This window comes from Nycticebus coucang, chromosome 11 (genome assembly GCF_027406575.1).
Source record: "Nycticebus coucang isolate mNycCou1 chromosome 11, mNycCou1.pri, whole genome shotgun sequence".
NCBI lineage: Eukaryota > Metazoa > Chordata > Mammalia > Primates > Lorisidae > Nycticebus > Nycticebus coucang.
In genome coordinates this window covers 110,454,939-110,474,157 of record NC_069790.1, presented here as the reverse complement: position 1 = coordinate 110,474,157, position 19,219 = coordinate 110,454,939, and the positions used below count along the sequence as shown (strand labels likewise).

The 19,219-nt window shown below is 49.2% G+C and overlaps 1 protein-coding gene and 1 non-coding gene across 5 annotated transcripts in view; both read left to right on the top strand.

Annotated features, from left to right (window-relative positions):
• Window positions 1-19,219, top strand: part of HIPK2 (homeodomain interacting protein kinase 2) — a 196,868-nt gene that overhangs the window by 165,728 nt on the left and 11,921 nt on the right. For all 4 annotated transcript variants that reach the window (XM_053554039.1, XM_053554038.1, XM_053554037.1 and 1 more), the window contains exons 13-14: window positions 11,779-12,026; window positions 18,788-18,948. In XM_053554039.1, the coding sequence (XP_053410014.1) occupies window positions 11,779-12,026; window positions 18,788-18,948 (409 nt within the window). The remainder of the gene's footprint in view (window positions 1-11,778; window positions 12,027-18,787; window positions 18,949-19,219) is intronic.
• Window positions 2,869-3,002, top strand: LOC128560605 (small nucleolar RNA SNORA7). Its single transcript, XR_008373085.1, has one exon. It is a non-coding gene; the product is annotated as a small nucleolar RNA SNORA7 (small nucleolar RNA).

Below are 19,219 nucleotides of genomic sequence, written 5' to 3'. Positions count from 1 at the left end.
TTAAAAATCTCTGCCTCGGGCTATTGAACTTATTCCCAGCCAGGATATTTCTCTAACATTGCCTTGGCTCACTCAAAATTCAAAGTAATTGTCCAATTAATCAGAAATTTCCCTGTGTCTGATTAACCCAATCTTTCAAACCTGCCAGTTGGCTCTTCACCCAGAGACCATTAGTGTTTATTCCAGAGTAGTAGTAATTCATTTTACTCTTGGTGTGCTTCCTGGGGAGAAGGAAGAAATATTTATTATGTTCGTAAGACTATTAACCCTGGCTCCAGAGCCCCTTTCTGCACTTCCCAGCTGGACTTCAAAATAATGCAGTTTTCACTTGGGCTCATCAGGTGGCACAGGCCTGATGAACCTCTCCAGAATAGTCAGTCCCCTGGCCTTCTGTACCTCCAGGGGCCCAAAGTCTCACAGCCCCACCCCACTGCCTCCTTTGTGTGAGACCAAGAGCCCAGGGAGGGGGCTGGTTACTACCAAGCCTCACACTGCCAGTCAGCACGCACTGGGGGTGAAGGTTAGCGTTAGGCACGAATTACTGAGTCCTGAATGGATATAGTGCAACTAATTAATAATCATAAATCCTTTTGATTAGATAATAAATTTTCACACTTGAAATCATTACCAAATGTACAGGTAGCTTGATTGAAACCTTCTTACTATAGCTATTCCTGCATGGGGTGTCCCCTTCCCAGCTTTACAAGGAATTCCAGTGGTTTGGGGTTTTCTCAGGATGGGACCAGTACATGTCTCATTCAAGTGTCCTCTCTTCCCGTTGGATGCCACAGCCTGATCTTCAGTGGATTTCAGAGCAGAACATAGCACTTCTGGTCATGGCAGGTGCCAGGTGCCAGAGGGGTCTGGGGGTCCGAGTGCAGGTGCAGAACTTCACACTTTGCAGGAGGGCCTTGCTTTACTCCCATCTGCCCATCCCAGGACTGGTCTGTCCTCAGTGTCTCATCCTGACCCCCAGGAATACTGTGGGCTCAGTCTTCACATGGCTTAGTGTTTCCTTCACAAAGAGAAAGGCTCTTCCCAGCCCCAAACCAAAGCCTGGCCTGGGCTGGGCTGTCCACACATTCATAGCTGAATAGTCTTGGACAGCACATTGCCTCAACTGGAACAAACAAAAGCCACTGCAAATCAGCTAGTTGGACCATCATGTTTGAAGTACAAGACTTGAGTTGATACAGACTCTTGATATGTGTGCTCAGGAGAGAGCTGAGCAGTGTGTCTGGGGAAGGGAGCATGAGAGCCATCTCCCTACTCACACAGCTGGCAGGGCCCAGAGCCAAAGCACGTGCCAAAGCCACAGCACATACCTGCTTCCACACAGTCCCAGAGGGCCCCAGAAGGAAAAGGAAGAATGGAGACGGTGGGCAGCTGGTGAGGATATTGATGGAAACAAAGAGACCAGGAGAGGGCAGGTGCAGGAGGGAGGGCAGCCACAGATGGGCAGTGGGCCACTAGGTACCACAGCACCGTGCGAGGAAGAGCGACAGGGACCAGCTGCTTGCCCGGGGCCATGATAATGTGCCACTGACATTAGGCCAAAATGGGGAAGCTGTAGATTGATACCAGGGAGCAGTCTGAAGGGTCTCAGCTGTCCACGGTCATGTCGGGGAGCTCACAGAATAGGATATGATAATAATGTTTTCTGAAGAAATCAAATGACTGTTGCCTTAGAAAATGTTTTAGGACTCACACAGCTAGGAAGGCATATTAAGAGTCTGAGAAGGATAAAACAGGAACTGATAACTATTTATTTATAGAAAAACCACTGTGTAATTGTGATCACATTATTGTGACTGCATTTGGGAATGAAGAAAAAAATGGGGGGAAATATGATTACCTGTTCCTGGAAATCAGAATTATCATAAAATTTAATACAGTAAATATTTATTGGCCCCACTAGTGTAAGATTGTATGCCAGGAACTGCAGGTGTTACATAAATATGGTAGACAGTCTCTGTTCGCGTGAGGTTTGCAGGGTAATAAGAAGAAACACACACAAATCATAACAGAAAACAAGTATCAGTGCCACACAAACTGACAAAGCACCGGGTGGATCCAAAGAGAAAATAGCTTGAGGAAACAGCAGAGAGGGGAGGTTTTAAGGTCAAAGGTCTGGGCAGGTGTGGACCGACAACAGAGCAGGTGAGATTGCAAATTCCTGCAGGTGATAGACAGGGCTGAGCCTCCATGGTGGGCGAAGAGAAGCAGAGAAGCAGGAGCTCCACGGTGGGGAAGCATTTCCCAGAGACATGCGGGGAAGGGATTTCAGGAGGGAGAGAGGTGTGGGGGGGGGCCTCCCTTAAATGGGAGTGGTCAGCTTGGTCAAGGGGTAGAGGGGCTCAAGGAAAACATCAATTCTCGAAAACAAGGGTGTGCCCCCACCCAACTACAGCCAAATTGAGGGGTCAGATAGCCCCTCTCCAACGGGAGGGCTTCCCTAGCCCTTCTGTGTTCCAGCTTGGACAGTGGAGACCTCCCTCCTGCGCCCTGACCATCCTATTCCTGAACCTGATTGTTCCCAGCATGTTGATTCTGGTCTTCCATGCTCATGACCTCATTTTCCTATTTGCCAGTCACCCCAATTCTAGCATTTCTAGTTTCCAGTGCCAGCCCTGTAACTCTCCCTGGAATGCTAATTAATTCCCCCAGTGTGGTCAGCCTCAGCTCGGTGGTCAGAGTAGTGAGTCAGTGACATTCACAGCGATGACAGTACTTGTTTCCTTGAAGTGTGTTTTAGAGTCAGCATGAGACAAATAATAGTAACCCCCCCTTTTTAGATCTAATCGAGGGTGTCACCAAATCTCCCGGACCAGATGATATTGCCTAGAATCTTTAAAAGAGTGCCACGGCAGCCTCCTGGGATCACGTCTGGAGAGCCCCTAGTGTTCTGCCAGCTTCGGAAGCAGGAGGGAAAGCCCAGCAGAGGTACCCATTCTGTTCCCAGCTTGTTCTGTAGCTGGTGATTGGAAGACACTGCAACAAGTGTTCAAGCTCTAGCCAGGAAAGCCACCCTCCAGGATTTTTCTTTAACTGGGTCTGAAAAATATATGGAAAAAAAAAGAGAGTGCCAAACCAAAAAGCATTATTCCTGACCCCAAATCTGTGGCACTGTTAGTTGCTGGAGCAGAGGGCCGGCCAACAGCTCCCACTTGTAGGGAGAGCCCTAGCCCGTGGCAGAGGCAGATGGAGAGCTGGAGCTACAGTGGAGGGAGTCATGTTCACCAGTTGTTTTCACCTGCACTCTTTCTGGCATTGCTCCATGAGTTATAAAAGGCCGGTGTTTCTATTCCCATTAAATGGATGAGAAAACTGAGGTCCAAGACACCTTTATCAGGCTCTGAGTAACAGAATTGGGATTCAACGGCCATTCCATTTAAGAAATGGTAAAGTTAATTACTGGCAAAAATAAATCATTTGAGTCATAAATTCAACAAATAAATTCTGTCTTTCCCATTTTGCCAGCACCAGTATGCCCTCATAGCACCTACAGGGCACCATGCTAGGGCCTGGGACACCCCCACTGGGAAGCAGGCATTGGTCAGGGTGCCAAGAGCCATGGCAATGAAAAGGGGTGAGTCAGCTCTTTCATTTCTTTGAGGAGATTTTTAAAACAGGAAGGCCAGTGGCTCAGTGCCCGTAACTTGGTGGTAGGGTGCCAGCCACATGCACTGAGCCTGGTGTGTTCGAGCCTGGCCTGGGCCTGCTAAACAATGACAACTGCAACCAAAAAAAAAAAAAGATAGCCGGGCGTTGTGGCGGGCACCTGTAGACCCAGCTACTTGGTAGGCTGGGGCAAGAGAATTGCTTAAGCCCAAGAGTTGGAGGTTACTGTGAGCTGTGAAGCCATAGCACTCTACTGAGGGTGACATAGTGAGACTATCTCAAAAAAAAACAAAAAAAACAGGGAGGCCAAGGAAGAGCCCATGGACTCCTATTTATCAGTGAACCATCCTGGACCAGGGGACTGTTTGGTCATGGCTAAAGACAGAAAACAAACTATACAGTAAACTTATTTGTCTGGGTACCCGAGGATTAAGTAGTAAAACTGGTGTCATTTTAAATATTTATAGAAGATTTGATTAGAGACATATTTAACTGTACGCACATGCTCAACAAGCCATCTTTTCTCACCTGGAATCTTCTTGGACAAAGTTTATAGGTACACATCTTATTATCCAGAACCCCCTGCCAACCTTGCCTTGGCCCAGAATGATCTTGTAGATGCTTCAGCATACAGCCTTCCCTCAGGAGAGTAATTTGTAAAGTGAGTAACCAAAGTGGCTCATGTCAGTTGATGAGCTAGAAATCACGTGGTCTGGTCTCCATTATTCATTTGTATATTCATTCACTCAGTTACCTGGACGTTTCCAGTGGGTGGGTTGTTTTACTTAGGTCATCAGGCCCTGCCACTCTCTACACATGTAAGCAACCACTCAAATTTCAGCCAACGTGACCAAAAAATGTAAGCTTTAAGAAAATGGATTACGGGAGGTGCCTGTGGCTCAGTGAGTAGGGCGCCGGCCCCATATGCCGAGGGTGGCGGGTTCAAACCCAGCCCCGGCCAAACTGCAACAAAAAAATAGCCGGGCGTTGTGGCGGGCACCTGTAGTCCCAGCTGCTCGGGAGGCTGAGGCAGGAGAATCGCGTAAGCCCAAGAGTTAGAGGTTGCTGTGAGCCTGTGACGCCACGGCACTCTACCAAAGGGCGGTACAGTGAGCCTCTGTCTCTACAAAAAAAAAAAAAAAAAAGAAAATGGATTACTAAATATCGCTCAATATTTTAGATATAAAAACAGTTACTTGAGTCACTTAACGTGTTTATATAAAAAACATTTGACCCAAAATGTGCTCCTTCTTTACTGCTAAGTTGAAAATGTAGAGAAATTATTCTAAATAAAGCATAATCAGGAAACAAACTGCTGCTCCAAAAAGTTAGGCCTGAAAATGTAACATTCACTGAACAGTGGAGAGCAGCATGCGCACGCGCACTTGTTAATGCATGGGCAAAAACCCAAAGCGGAAAGAGTTTCCACTGCCACCTATGACCCGGGTGCCTCATTCCTGCTACTCTTTGAGAAGCTACTTAACAGCCAGCCTGGTGCTGTGCTCGCGGGGGCGTTCAAACTTGAGTGAGGAACAGAGGAGCCCAGACACAGTGTCAACTTGAAGCGACCTGGTTGTTTCAGGGTTTTACATACCACACACTCCAACGGTGGAAAGATGTTTCCATCATGTGACTCATCTCAGGAGATAGAAGGATGTTGGTCCAGCCAACTTCACTGTACACTCTCTACCAGGTTCCATTCAAGACACCCCAGTGGGTTGAACAGAGTGGCTTGTGGGCTGAATTTTGAAGAAGAGACACATCCTCCCCCTGTCCCCGGCTGCACACCCTCTGTGGTTGGCACCATAAGGCAGCGGGTGCTCAGTGGATGCACTCAAGGGATTAGGAAAGGCAAGTGTAACTCCTAGGCTGGCTAGGGAGACAGAGACTGCAGGAGAGGAGGGAAGGAGAACACTCCCTCCCTGCACTGCCCTCACCTTCCTGGCCCCATTTCTGATTTTATGACTAGAGAGTAGTCATGTAACAGTGACTCTAATGGTGATAAATGTGTGTGTATACACACACGCAGAGGCGTGCACACAGATGTCAATATGCAGATAATATAATTTGAATGGGACCTATATGCATATTAAACTGATTTTTTTCCCTCACTAACAACATTAAGTCAGGAGCTATAAGGAAAGAGCACATTGGCCTGGAGACATCGACTTCTTTCCCTCTCCTCACGTGAAAGGCTGGTTAAAGCAGTCAGGGTGTGTCTCTGGTCTGAGGGACACGGGAACAGTAAAGCAGGTAACTGAAGGTGGCCCGGCCAACAGCTCTCATTTCCATCAGCCAGGAAGCATACCATGAGAACCATCATGCCCCATGCTTGGGGAAGACCACTGTCACAGGATGGCCCTGGAGGAGCCAGAGGAGGAGTCTCCATAGTTTCCACTCAGTGCTTGCTGAGTACCATGCTGGCCTATAGAACAGTGACCCAAAGAGCAGGGTCGGGGCTCAAACTCTGACTCTACTAGCTCTGTGACCTTGGGCAAGCAAGTAACCCAAGCTGTCCATATCTGAAGTTCATTGTATTTAAAATGAAAGGAGTCATCATATTTGTCATTTAGTCTTGCCATGACACTTGAAGGAACTAACACATAGAAGGTACTTTGAACAGGAGGCAGTTTGCATCCAGTAAGTGTTATCTGCATTTAGTAACCAGTGCCATAGTAGTAAACATGCAGCATTGACTATGAAATCAGAGGCATAAAAGAAGTCGTGGAAAGTTCATTGGAGATGAGTTTTGACTGTGGTCTTGAAGGATGAAATTGACTCAGGTTAGCCAAAATAAATCAGAAGCATATTCCAGGCTGATAAGATGGCTCATATCCTTCCATAATCCCAGCACCTGGGGAGGCCCAGGTGGGAGGATTGCTTGAGGCCGAGAGTTTGAGACCAAAAGAAAACACTTAGGTGGGCATAGTGGCCAGCCCCTGTAGTTAGTCCCAGCTTCTTGTGTGGCTAAGGCAGGAGAATCACTTGAGCTCCAGGTTGCAGTGGATATGATTGTGCCACTGTGCTCTAGCCTGGGCAACAGTAAGATCCCGTCTCTTTTAAAAATGAAAAAAGAAACACATACCAAATAGGACCCTGCAGGGAAGGGGTCACACGTTTATATCTGATCCTCCAGCAGTGTTTTCTCCACTGGGGCTGATTTCTTTTTAGCTCCGCATTTCTTTTCATCATTGAGAAATGATGAAAATCATCTATTGCCATGACAACACAATGCAATTGTGAACTCTGACTGCTTTGTTCCTTATTCAGAGGTGCTGTTTCATCGAGGCCATTTCAGCAAGTATTTCTCATTCTACTCCTATCACTCTCTCACTTGCATTAGCCAACCCACAATGGATCAATAAGCTGTCAATAGTAATTAGCCACAATAGCGGAATGAGTCCCAGTCGTACCGGTACATACGAGCTTGAAGAATCCACAGCAGTCATCTCAAACGTGTGCTGGTTTATAAAGAGACTCATCTAACAGCTTCCTATTAGTTCTCTGATTTGCAGAGTATATTTAGGTAGAGCACAGAAATTTCTAACAATGGAAGAGATTAGAAGCAACTACTGAATTAATTCACCTTTCCAAACCTGTCATACACATTTACCTGCCCTGTAACGGGAGGTAAAGCAGCATTATGCTCTGTCGTGTGTATTTGCTCATTCGGCATAGGGGCTTCCCAGCCACAGCAAAGGGGTGGGCCCCATGAAGAGTTTATGGAGGTTTTGGCCCATTTCCCTGGTAGATAACAAGACGCTGACATGCAGGAGCCGTCTGTGGTGGGAGGGCTCACTACCTCGTGGGTTTCCATCCAGGAAATGGCCCTACCTTCTCCCAGGTCATGTTGGCCAAGCTGTCAACTCTTACAAAGAAGCCATCCTTCAATGACAAGAAACTCAACTGATGCTTGAAGTGGCCCATAGCCGCCAGTTGTTACATAGTTCCAGTTGTTAGAAAATTCTTACTCATTTTGAGCCGACACTTGTGTACAATTTCCAAGTTTGCGTGAAGAATGTCGAATATGCCCAGCAGAACTTTGAGGACAGACTAGACTTTGGCCAAAATCAGTTTGTATGTTTTTGTTTGTTTTTTGTTTGTTTTCTAAACTACTCGGAACCTAGGGAACATGTGTTCAGCAAGAATGAGCCAGTTTGGAGTCTATGGATGAGACACAGCTGCTGAAGAGCTCTCTTTCCCCTCGAGTTGGGAGCAGAGCAAATCCTGCTCTCGGTGTCTTTAGTCATTCAGAGATCCTCCCAGGGGATCCTTTAATCCCATGAGTAATCTTTACCAATGGATTTCAGAGCAGTTTGGAGCTGGTAACACTGTCCAGGGTCGCGCCAGTACAGGCCCCGCAGAGTCAGGACTGTAGCACCAGCTCCCACACACTCTTCTGTCTTCATGCGGGGTCCTCCACCCGCAGAGCAGGCGGCTACAGCAGAACACATCCACGTCCTGTGAGGTGACCAGAGACGTATTCCTCTGGTGAAAGGCAGGAAAGCACCATCTCCTGCATCTCCTCACGGCCAGGAGCTGCATGGGGTCCCGGCCTCCAGCCCTGCCTGGCTCTGGGAGCACTTTGTAACAAGCAGGAGTTAGGAGCTCCCTTAAGTAACATCCCCTTACTCGCCCCACGCAGCACTGTCCTCATCCCTCAGCTTACCTTGTTGTAACTGCTGCTCTCTGATTCCTTCTCCCTACCTCCTGGCTTTTCAAAGAGCCCCACTTCCCAGTTCTCGTGCTGGACCTCAGGCCCCTCCCTCCCAGGCGTCCCTGCTGCTGGAAGCTCTAAAGTGCCCCAGACTCTGAATCTCACTTGCTTTTTTGTTTCTGAATGAGCCTAATTGAGATCTAATTCACCACTGACAGTGTACAGCTGAATGTTTTTTAGTATACGGTATTGATTTTTTTTTTTGAGACACAGTCTCACTATGTCACCCTCAGTAGCGTGCTGTGGCATCACAGCTCACAGCAACCTAAACTCTTGGGCTTAAGCAATTCTCTTGCCTCAGCCTCCCAAGTAGCTGGGACTACAGGTGCCTGCCACAACACCTGACTATTTTTTGTTGCAGTTGTCGTTATTGTTTAGCTGGCCCGGCTGGGTTCAAACCCTCCAACCTCAGCGTATGTGGCTGGTGCCATAACCACTGTGCTGCTACAGGCAACAAGCCTGTATTGGTTTTTTTAATGATAGTAAAACATATATAACATAAAAACTCCATTTTAGCCATTCTTAAATGTAGAATTCGGTCGTGTTAATTATATTTAAAATGTTGCGCTAACCATCATCATTATCTATTTTCAAAACTTCTCCATCACTGCAAACAACAATTATCCTATTAGTGAAATATTAGTCCCCCATTCCTCCCGGCCCTGTTCCCCAGCCTCTGGTGACTTCTAATCTATTTTCTGTCTATGAATTTCCTGTTCTAGATATTCCACGCATGTGGAATCATACGCTATTTGTCCTTTTCTGTCTGGCTTATTTCATTGTGTTCTCAAGATTTTCCTCCTGTAGCGTGGGTCACAACTGTATTCATTTTGTTCACTGAACAGTGTCCCCCTGTGTGAATATGCCACCCTGTGGTTGCTTCCACCCTCTGGCCGTCGTGAATAGTGCCCCAGTGAGCATCCGGCACACTCGTCTGTGTGAGCCCTGCATTCAGTTCCTCTGAGCGCATACTTAGAAACGGAGCTGCTGGGTCACACGGTAACTCTGTTTAGACTTTTTGAGGGGAGGAGGCAGAGTCTCATTCTGTTGCCCAGGCTAGAGTGCTTCAGCCTAACTCACAGCAACCTCAATCTCCTGGGTTCAAGTGATCCTCCTGCCTCAGCCTCCCGAGCAGCTGGGACTGCAGGCACCCACCACAATGCCCGGCTAGTTTTTCTATTCTTAATAGAGATGGGGTCTCACTCTTGCTTAGCAAGAACTCCTGAGCTCCAGCAATCCACCCACCTTGGCATCCCAGATTGTAAGATTATAGGTGCATGAGCCACTGCAGCCAGCCCGTGTTTAGCTTTTTGAGGAACAGGCATATGGACTTTTTGCATTTAAACTGTTCTAAATGAGAAGTGTAGGCCTTTATTAATTAAAATTTATCTATTTTATTTAAGTTAATGTGAAGAGCCGTAAATACATGCAACCTATTCATTCCTCACCCTCTTTTGCATTCTTAACAACTATCACCTGTACAATTCATCTGACAGTTCATCCCAGAAGGATTTGTGACACCCATTATTCTCTGTAACTGGTTATTTTAAAGCTTTTACTGTTTAACTTGTCATGTTTTTATACAGTCACTCACGGAGATTTTAATCTCAAGGGCAAAGACACGTATTTCTTTGTACAGCTATTCCCTGTAGCACCTAGCACGGATCTCCAAAGATATCTGTTGAGTTTAAATTTTCTTTCATTCCAATCTCCTGGTTTATTCATAGACAAGAAAGAAAATGAAACTTTTCTCACAAGTCCTTAACCTGATAGGATCTTCTTTGCCTAGATAAGTTATTCCCAAACCTGTTTTTACATCTTAAATGCACTTACTATGTACTTGTGATGGTAATAGCAGCTAACTTTTATGGAATACTTATGTGTTGTGCACTATTCGAAGCATTCTACATGTATTTTCTCACTTAGTTCTCAGAACAAGCCTGTGGTGGGTGTGATCTTTACCCAACTTTTACTGGTGAGGCAACCAGATCACCAGGAAGTAGAGTAACTTTGCCCAAGGGGCCCTACCACTGGCTACGGGGCCCATATTCTTACCCACAGATGCACTTAGGAACCCCTCTATCCTGAACCATAGAAGACACTGTCCAGCCACTGGAAGAATTATCCAGCCCAGATGACAGTAGTGTTAGGTGTCAGAGACCAGAGCCAGGGCCTCCTGGCCCCTTCCAGTCTTCTGCAGCCCTGTTCTATCCTTCCACTTCCCATCTGCCTGTGTGCCATGGGATTCTGGAGTTTGCGCATTTCTTTGCTGGTCCAATCCCAGAGCCCCAAGTTGGCAGGATCCACCTTGTGAGGCACCTGGCCTGGCTGTCTGGCCTTGACACCTGGGGTTGGCTCTGACTCCATCAGACTGTAGAAATAAGCGGCTTCTATTATCCAATTACTGTGGAAAACTAACCAGCTTGCTTAGGCAATTGTTATTTCTTAGAAATAAATGATCAAAATACAAAATAGATGAATATCCATTTTTAGAGCCTTATACAATAAGTATTATAGTAAATTCCACATCTATCATATCACCAGCGTCTGCTGAACTTGAAGACAGATAGAATTGGTTCCCTAAGTCACACTAACATAAATATCTCTGGGGGAAAAACATGCTGGCCTAGAGCCAACCAAAGCCAATTCCTTCCTATGGCATGATGTTTCAGATAGCAGAGGAAAACCAGAGATTTGGGCAACCCAATCAAATAATAACCCCCTCAGAGCACCAACCCAGCAGGAGCCTTTCCCCCCAGGGCTCGGTGCAAGGCCATCTCCTCCCTGGCTACGGGCTAGGCCCATAGGAAGTTGCAGAAGAGCCTGGCAGCCCTTGAGAAGAGGACCAGAGGTCCCAGCTGGCAAGCATACAGTTACCCTCAGGGCAAAGAGATGCAGAGGGTGCCACACCCAGCTGGGGTCTCTCTTCCTCAGCCTGTGGAAACTCCGCTGTGGGCCCTCCTCCTCCTCAGAGCCAGTCCCCTCTTTGTCCTGTTCCTCATTCCTTCCCCTCCTGCCTCAACTTTGCTGATCTCACAGGCCCCAGGCCTAGGTTTATGACATTTCCCTCCCTGCGAGGTTCTTCTCCCAAAGCAGGTCCTCAGGTTACCAGGTGCTTGCTGCTTGTCTTTACCTGCACAGATGTCCCATTCTGATGGCCGAGAGTGGATGGCCACATAGCTCCAGGCTGCCGTTCCTCATCTGCAGCCCTGCTGAGCTCTGCTGCAAAGGCCCGCCTGGAAGCTTCTCACTCCCCAGTCTACAGAATCACACCCTTTCCCTCATGTGTCCACATGTCCCCCTGTGTGCCCAGCTTCCCTCAGAGGGTGAGGGAGAAGGAAGCCACACTCCTCCCCCTCCCCCCTCCCCGTCTCCTGAAGCGCTGGTCTGGTGGTCTCCCCTGCAGCCCTCTTACAGTTCTGCCTTCTTTTACTTTTCAGCACTGTCTCTAAGCAAAGAAAAAACGTCATCAGCTGCGTCACGGTCCACGACTCTCCCTACTCTGACTCCTCCAGCAACACCAGCCCCTACTCTGTGCAGCAGCGCGTCGGGCACAGCAACGCCCACACCCTGGACATCAAGGGGAGCCTGGAGAGTCACTGCACTGGGAACCCCCGAACCATCATCGTGCCACCCCTGAAAACCCAGGCCAGCGAAGTGCTGGTGGAATGTGATAGCCTGGTGCCAGGTAATTTGGGGCCAGGGCAGGCCGGGAGCCCCTCTCTAAAGGGTTTCTCTGTTTTCTGCATAAATGCTGCTGTGTGAGAGCAGGTAAAATAGAGAGCACCTAGTTACTGCAGGGGAGCTTTGCTGAGGTCTCGCTCAAGTAGCCAAGGTAGGATTCCGGTTAACATCACGTTGTATAGCAGCGTCTTCTAATGAATGTCGGGCTGCCTTGACAATGATTCTGCCTCCAACTAGGTGTATGAATGTCAAAGCTGTCCATCCCTATCCAGTGGTCTGAAAGGACACCTGGTGTGGGGAGTTCCTGGCTGACTTCTGGCATCACTCCCTTCCAGGACGCCCTGGTGGGAGTGAGGGTGAGTTAGGAGGAGAGATCAGAGCTGACTGTGTCTCTTTTCTCCGCACTGCTTTGTTAGAAGGACTTCTGCCATCCCCTGAAGGCTTGTCCTAAAGACTGGGCCCCACAATAAAGACTTGAGAACTTACTCTTCTGCTAAAGCAAGGGGCTCACCCCAGATTGGTAGCAACTATTCAGCACTTCCCTTGTTCATGCTCACAGTGAGAGAACATGGGGACAAAACCAGAAGAAGCCCGCATCTGCTGCTTTTCTGCCATGAACCGTCCCCACCCCCAAGCCAGTCAGTACCTTCGCGAGGGCACCAGTTAGAAGGGAAGGGAGGCAAACTGCCAAGAAGATTTTGTTTCGGTATGAGAAGCTGTATTTCCTCAGGACGGCCTCCTGTCACCTGAGGGTGCTGTAGAAAACTGGGGCATCTTCCTGGGGCAGTCACCACACATAAGGCCAGTGTTACTGATGGGGAGTGTGGGATTCAGGATGGGGGCTTCAGGGGCTTTTCCAGCCCCGTGTCACAGGCTAACCTGCACAGTGTGGGCCAGTGTCCTAGGATGCTGTCTAAAGCTCACAACAGAGCCCAGGATGGGCCCCTTTGCCACCAATATGCTCTGCCTGCAAGGAAAATGCAGACAGCTGCCCAGCTGTCTACTCCCACTGCCTCCTTATCCTAAGCCAAGGTGGTGTGGTGGCCCTGTCAGAAGTTCTTTTCCCCAACCATGTAGTTACCCCCGCTGCCTTTTCTCTGTAGAAATACTCCTTCAATGCAACCATTTTCAAGCCCTGTTGGTCCCCAGCAATGCCATTACTGTCAAGATGACGTAGGCTACAAGAGGCTTTGATTTCAGAGTCAGCCCTCTGTGGACCAGGGGTTCATGGTGCCCGCAGCGTCCTGGTTGAGAAATAAACTGGGGCCGCTGAGCTGCCCTGTGAGGGAGACAAGCGAGCAACTCTTCAGGAAAGACAGACCCAGCACGGTGCCAGGGCGAGCGCTCTGGCTAACAGGGGCCAAGCTGTGCTTACCCAGAGCCAGAGAACCAGGCTGGAGTGCCCAGAATTAGGTACCCCTGTGAGGGGAAGAAAGTGAGGCAAGCCCTTCCACAATGCCATGAGGACATCTCTGTTGAAAAGCTCCTTTTCTCTACCCTGGTAAATATTTTGGTGGAAACCCTGTCTCGTAGCACACGTAGTAATCAACAGGCCCTGCAAGGCAAAGAAAGTTTCCTGAGAGAGCAGCCCACATACTTTTCCGCTCAGATATCCTTTAAGTAATGATTTAGAACTATAGCTAACAGACATCTTTAAATGTTTGCAAGGATACAATTTCTGTCATGTTGTACATTGTATCAATATTTAAGTTCTTTAAATGTTTGAGAAAACCTCAGCGCTGCAGGGGGACCTGTTCAGTACACACACAGGCTACCTATGCCCTCGTGGGCAAGGCCAGAGTCACTCCCCTATCGCCTGGTGCTTGCCCTTCCCCAGCCCGAGGTCTCAACACTAATATCACCTTTAGTGCAAAATCATACTAGACTTGGAAAAATCAGGAAAGCAGCCTTCTCCAGCTTCCTGGTGCCAGATGACACCCGTAGGCTGAGGCATGAGCCCTTTGCAGTGACCCTAGCTGGAGGCCAGAGAGTGCAGGGGCACCCACGCTGCTCGGTCGGGCTGATGAGTGCTGCCAGAACAACCACCCATTTTCTCCCAACACTTTCCCCCTCCTGTGGCTCTCAGCTCTGGAAGGATCCTTGAGGGTTTCTTGCACTGCCTTCTCAGCTCTCTTGGATTAGTTATGGTTCTTTTGGAAAGCAGCAGATGAACTTATATGGCTTAAGGCAGAGAATTTGTTGGAAGGATACAGGGTTGAGGAAAAGCCCAATGACTTAGTCCAGGCAGGACAGGAGCCAGAACTCCTGGGCTGTGAGCCGCAGAGGCCAGCTGCCTGCTCTGGAGCTGCCTCCGCCCTGACTCAGAGCCGAGGCTCTGGGTCCCAGTCTCCTGTTCCCAAGAGACCGGAATTGATTATTCTAGCTTGGGGAGACCCTGTTCCTGAAACATCAGCTTTAGCCAGGAGGCAGTGTTCAGGAACAATGACACCAACAACAGGTAACATAGTTGACACCTGTCAAGTACTTACAGGCCCAGTACTCGGTACTTATTGCCAGATACGAAGCGTTATGCATATTTTAACTCCTTAATCCTCACGACAGCCCTACACGTAGCTACCACAATTTTCCCAGTTTTATAGGTTATAAAATGGAAACACAGAAGGAATAACCAGCTCACTAAGGCATGTGGCCAGGGGCCCCAGGGACCCTCCTGCTCTGAGAGCATCAGGAGCTGACCCAGCACTTAGCTCCTGTCCCTCGGATGACCACAGCAGATGGAATGCCAGGCTATGTCACACCCATTTATTTCATCTAAGACTCTCTAACCGTGTCACTTTGCAGACTCACACTCTAGAGCCTTCAATCTCGGTGTTTCTCCCTCAAGTATAACTACCACATGATGCCCAGGAAGCTGGGATAGGGGCAGAGGGGTGACACATGCAGCTGGGGCCCAGATAGCAAGCACAGTTTGTGACCTGCTGCAGAGCTGAAAGGAGTTTGATGCCAAACAGTAGCCCTGTGGCTGAGAGAGGGAGAAAAACTGAAATTCTGCTTGGGTCCACAGAAAGCCCTCCATTCCTCAGTTTTGGGGAAGCCTTTGAGAGTCTTAACAGGTCTGGCTTGGCACAGTGTGGGTCATAGGGCTCTGATTCCTAAATACAGGTCTGCTCCACCAGGGCCAAGCTGGCTCTGGACTCTCCCGGGAAACTCTGAGAATGCTCATTCCCAGGTACCTGCCTGATTCAGGGGGTGTGGTGGGAGGGGCTCTGGGTGCCAATGCACATTTGGCTCTGGGCTGCCTCTGATGGGAACCTACTTCCCTCTTCAGTGGGGTAGCTCTCCATTTACTCAAGACGGGATAGAAATGCTATTGGTTTGAGGGGTGCAAAGAGGCTCTTCTCTGCCTTCCGTGTGTGCACAATCTCCTGTTTCATTTTCCTTTGCCCTCTTGTAAGGCTGAGACCTTTGGCGTCTCATTTCTCTCTTCATTGACAATTAGTCAGCGTTCTCTCTCTCCTGGCCCAGCCACAGGAGTCTCATCTCTGGCCTTGATTTGATCACCTGGGATGTGTTGTGGAATTGACCCAACCCAATTCAACCAAGGGCCCGGTCCTTATTATGTGGGTCCATTAATATTTAACACCCTGTGCCCCAAGAATGACCATATTCTCCACTTTTACACTAATACCACAGGATGCTGAGTTGGGGCGGCATTAGGCTTTTGTTTTTTGCCTAAGATGCCCAGTCCCCAGTGTAAATTTTCTAAACAACGTGAGACACAGACCTGTCTTTGGACATCTTGAGAAATGTTTGCTGCTTAACCCTTAATATTAGACACTTCGCATGATTCTTCTCTTGAAGAACCTTACTTTGGACAACTTTTTCAAAAATGGACAGCTTTAGAGTTGGAGAGTCTGCAAAAGGGCAGCACATTTTGGCAGATGACTGGATTTCCTGGGCCAGCTGTCTTTCTCACATTGACTGTCAATGACTTCGAAGTAGACCTTTCTTATACTTTTCGGTGTCACCAGTGATTCCAGAGTCCAGCAAGGTTCACAGAAACTATAAATCACAGAAATACACCTGTCCTCTGTAGAAAGTCAAAATCCTGAAAGTGTTTCAGTCACATCCCAGAAACTGAATGAGGAAAAACAAATCACTGACGATACAATGCATGAAGTGCTCAACTAAGCAAATGAGGTGACAGATCCCCCTTCTCTCATAAAGCCTGCTCTCTCTCCTCCTGGGCAAAGCCTTCCTCAGACATCTTTTAGCCTGAGAATAGGCATTGCCTCTGTGCACGCACCTCACCCCTACAGCCTCACCCCTACAGGGTGGCTTCCCAGGAAGCCGCCAGCCCCCAGCCCAGCCCCAAGCTGGTGTTTGTTTCCTGGTCTGCCCTGCCCTGCCCGTCCTGGAGGAGGGCCCTCTGCCTGTCTTCCCACCTGGAAAACATTTTCTTCTCCATTAACTCTCCTCTGTTCTTCTAAGGAACAGAAGCAATATTTGCAAGGGTGGTTTCTAACTATACAACACAGACAACACAGGCTGTGTGGGCACAGCCTTCGCTTACTAACCCCACTTTTTCTGCCCCTTTGGCATGCCTAGGAGACATGTCTGGAAGCTTCTCTCTTCCATGCTGTCCTAGACTGCTGTACATACAGGTTTGCACCTAAAATCCCAGGACCTTCTTAGTCTGGGTTTGCTTGCTGCTTTTGCTGCGGCCGTTCCTGTGGTGTGTGTTCTGCGTGTATCGATACTATGGGTAGGTTGGGTGGGACTCCCTGGAGAATAGGCAAGGACATCGGAGGCTGGCCAAGTATTTCTTTTTTCATCAAGAAGAGACAGTCCTGCCTGCAGGCCTCCGACTGTACCTCTGTACAGAAGCCCCCATGAGCGCTGGCCCGCAGGGCTCCCCCAGCCCAGGGCGAGCAGAAGGCCTCACCTAGCAGCGTGCTCTCCACCCAGCCTGCCAAACTCTTAGACTCTTACCCCTCCCAGTCCTGCTCTAGCAGCCTCCCTGGACATAGCCTGTTGCTAATTGTCACCTGGTTTCCTGTCTGGCCTCACCCCATCACCTGCATGGTCTGATGCTCCTCCCTATTCACACTCTCAGCTCTGCCACCCCATCCCGGTGAGACCTAGTCACACAGCAGGAGGTGAGAAGGTTCCTGTCGAAGGAGTTAAAACAGCTGGGCTCTAAAGGGGCTCTGTTAGCTCCCTCTGGCTGGACATCAGGGGAGCCATCCTACTTGGGGTACAACCTGCCTCACTCACAGAGCCTCTGGCCACTTAGAGCATAGGCCACTGACCAGCAGGGTCTCCATCCGCCAGGAGCTTGTTAGGAAAGCAGACGCTCACCCCAGAGCTACTGGGCTAGGATCTGCATTAACAAGATGCAGGAATTAAATTTGCAAAGCATTGGCAGAGCCACAGTCACCACAATTTTTTCCACTTTTCAGCCTCCTTGCCAGCAAGATGGAAACAGTCACTGTGTTTGGCCATATTCAGCTCATAAAGCCTTTCGCTGGGTGATTAGTCTCATCCTGCCTGGGGTCAGGAGACCAGACCAAGTGTCTTCTGAGGGGTTATTTTAGCTTCTGGTAGTTCGTTAGGTCCCACCACAGATTCTGTCTCCTCCAATCCTCACTCCCACTCTTGAGAGGACCAGGCAGGATCCTGTCAGACTGTTGTGTGCTGCGGAATATGTAGACGGGGTCATTTATAAATAACAGAAGGTTATGGACTGGGAATGGGAATGGTGGCTCACACCTGTAATCGCAACATTTTGAGAGGCCAAGACAGTAGGATCACTTAAAACCAGGAGTTTGCGACCAGCTTGGGCAACAAAGCCAGACCTGGGCTCAACAAAAGCAATTTTTTAAACATTAGCCTGTCATGGTGGCATGCACTTGTAGCCTTAGCTGCTTGGAAGGCTGAGGCAGGAGGATCACTTAAGCCCAGGAATTTAGGGTTACAGTGAGCTCTGATCATGCCGCTATACCCAGCCTGGATAACAGAGTAAAGACCTTGTCTCAAAAAAAAAAAAAAAAAAAAAAAAATGTTTGGGGCAGCGCCTGTGGCTCAAAGGGGTAGGACACCAGCCCTATATGCTGGAGGTGGCAGGTTCAAACCCAGCCCCAGCCAAAAACTGCAAAAAAAAAAGTTTATTTGGGTCACAGTGCTAGAGGCTAGACAGCATGGTGGCACCAGCACCTGGCCAGGGCCTTCACGCTGCATCTTCCCGTGGCAGAAGGCGAAGGGTGAGAGAACGTGAGCACAAGGAGGTCAAGCTTGTTTTCATGACAAAACTGCTCTCCCCATAACTAACCCACTTGGTGAGGATGCTGGTCACTTAGGAGGGTGGAGCCTTCATGCACTAATCACCTCCTCCTGGCCCCACCCCAACACCATTGCGGTGAGGTTAGGTTCCCTGCCCATGAACTCTGGGGGCCACGTTCAACCCGTAGCTGCTAGAAGTAACACCTCCCTCAGAGAGCAGCTGAGGCTGGCCCTTAGGCTGTCGGCTCACCTTGCTTCCACCTTTCTCATTGTCCTCTGCTTCATCCACTCATTCGTGGCCCCGTCCACCCTCCCAACCAAGGGAACAAGCCACAACTCAGGTGCCAGCCCAGAGTCAAGGCAGGACCCTCACTGGGTCTGGGGGAGGCAAGGCTGACCAGTAGCTCGACAAGTGTGGAGGTGTGTTACTTCCCGGGGAGTGTTTCCCGGGGGGGGGGGGGTGTCTTCTGGGTAGCTATGTCCCTGCCACTGACCTGTGACCTGCTCCCTGTCCCACTGCAGTCAACACCAATCACCACTCGTCCTCCTACAAGTCCAAGTCCTCCAGCAACGTGACCTCCACCAGCGGTCATTCTTCAGGGAGCTCGTCTGGGGCCGTCACCTACCGGCAGCAGCGACCAGGCCCCCACTTCCAGCAGCAGCAGCCACTCAATCTCAGCCAGGTGAGCCCCACCCCCAGCATGCCGACCCCTCTCAGAGACAGTAACTGGCAGACTCCCGCCCACCTCACAGGTCTGCAGTCCTGCCCACAGGTGACAGGAGGCATCCTGCATGACCTCTGGTGGCTTCTTTCCACCACGGGTCACCCTTGGGGAAGGGAAAATTGGTTTCAGTAGTTCACAGAGAGCTGGCCCCAAGCAAAGTGACTTATCTAATGTTACAGAGCCCTTAGTGACACAGTGTCAGGGCTAAAAATAGGATAGCCCACACATT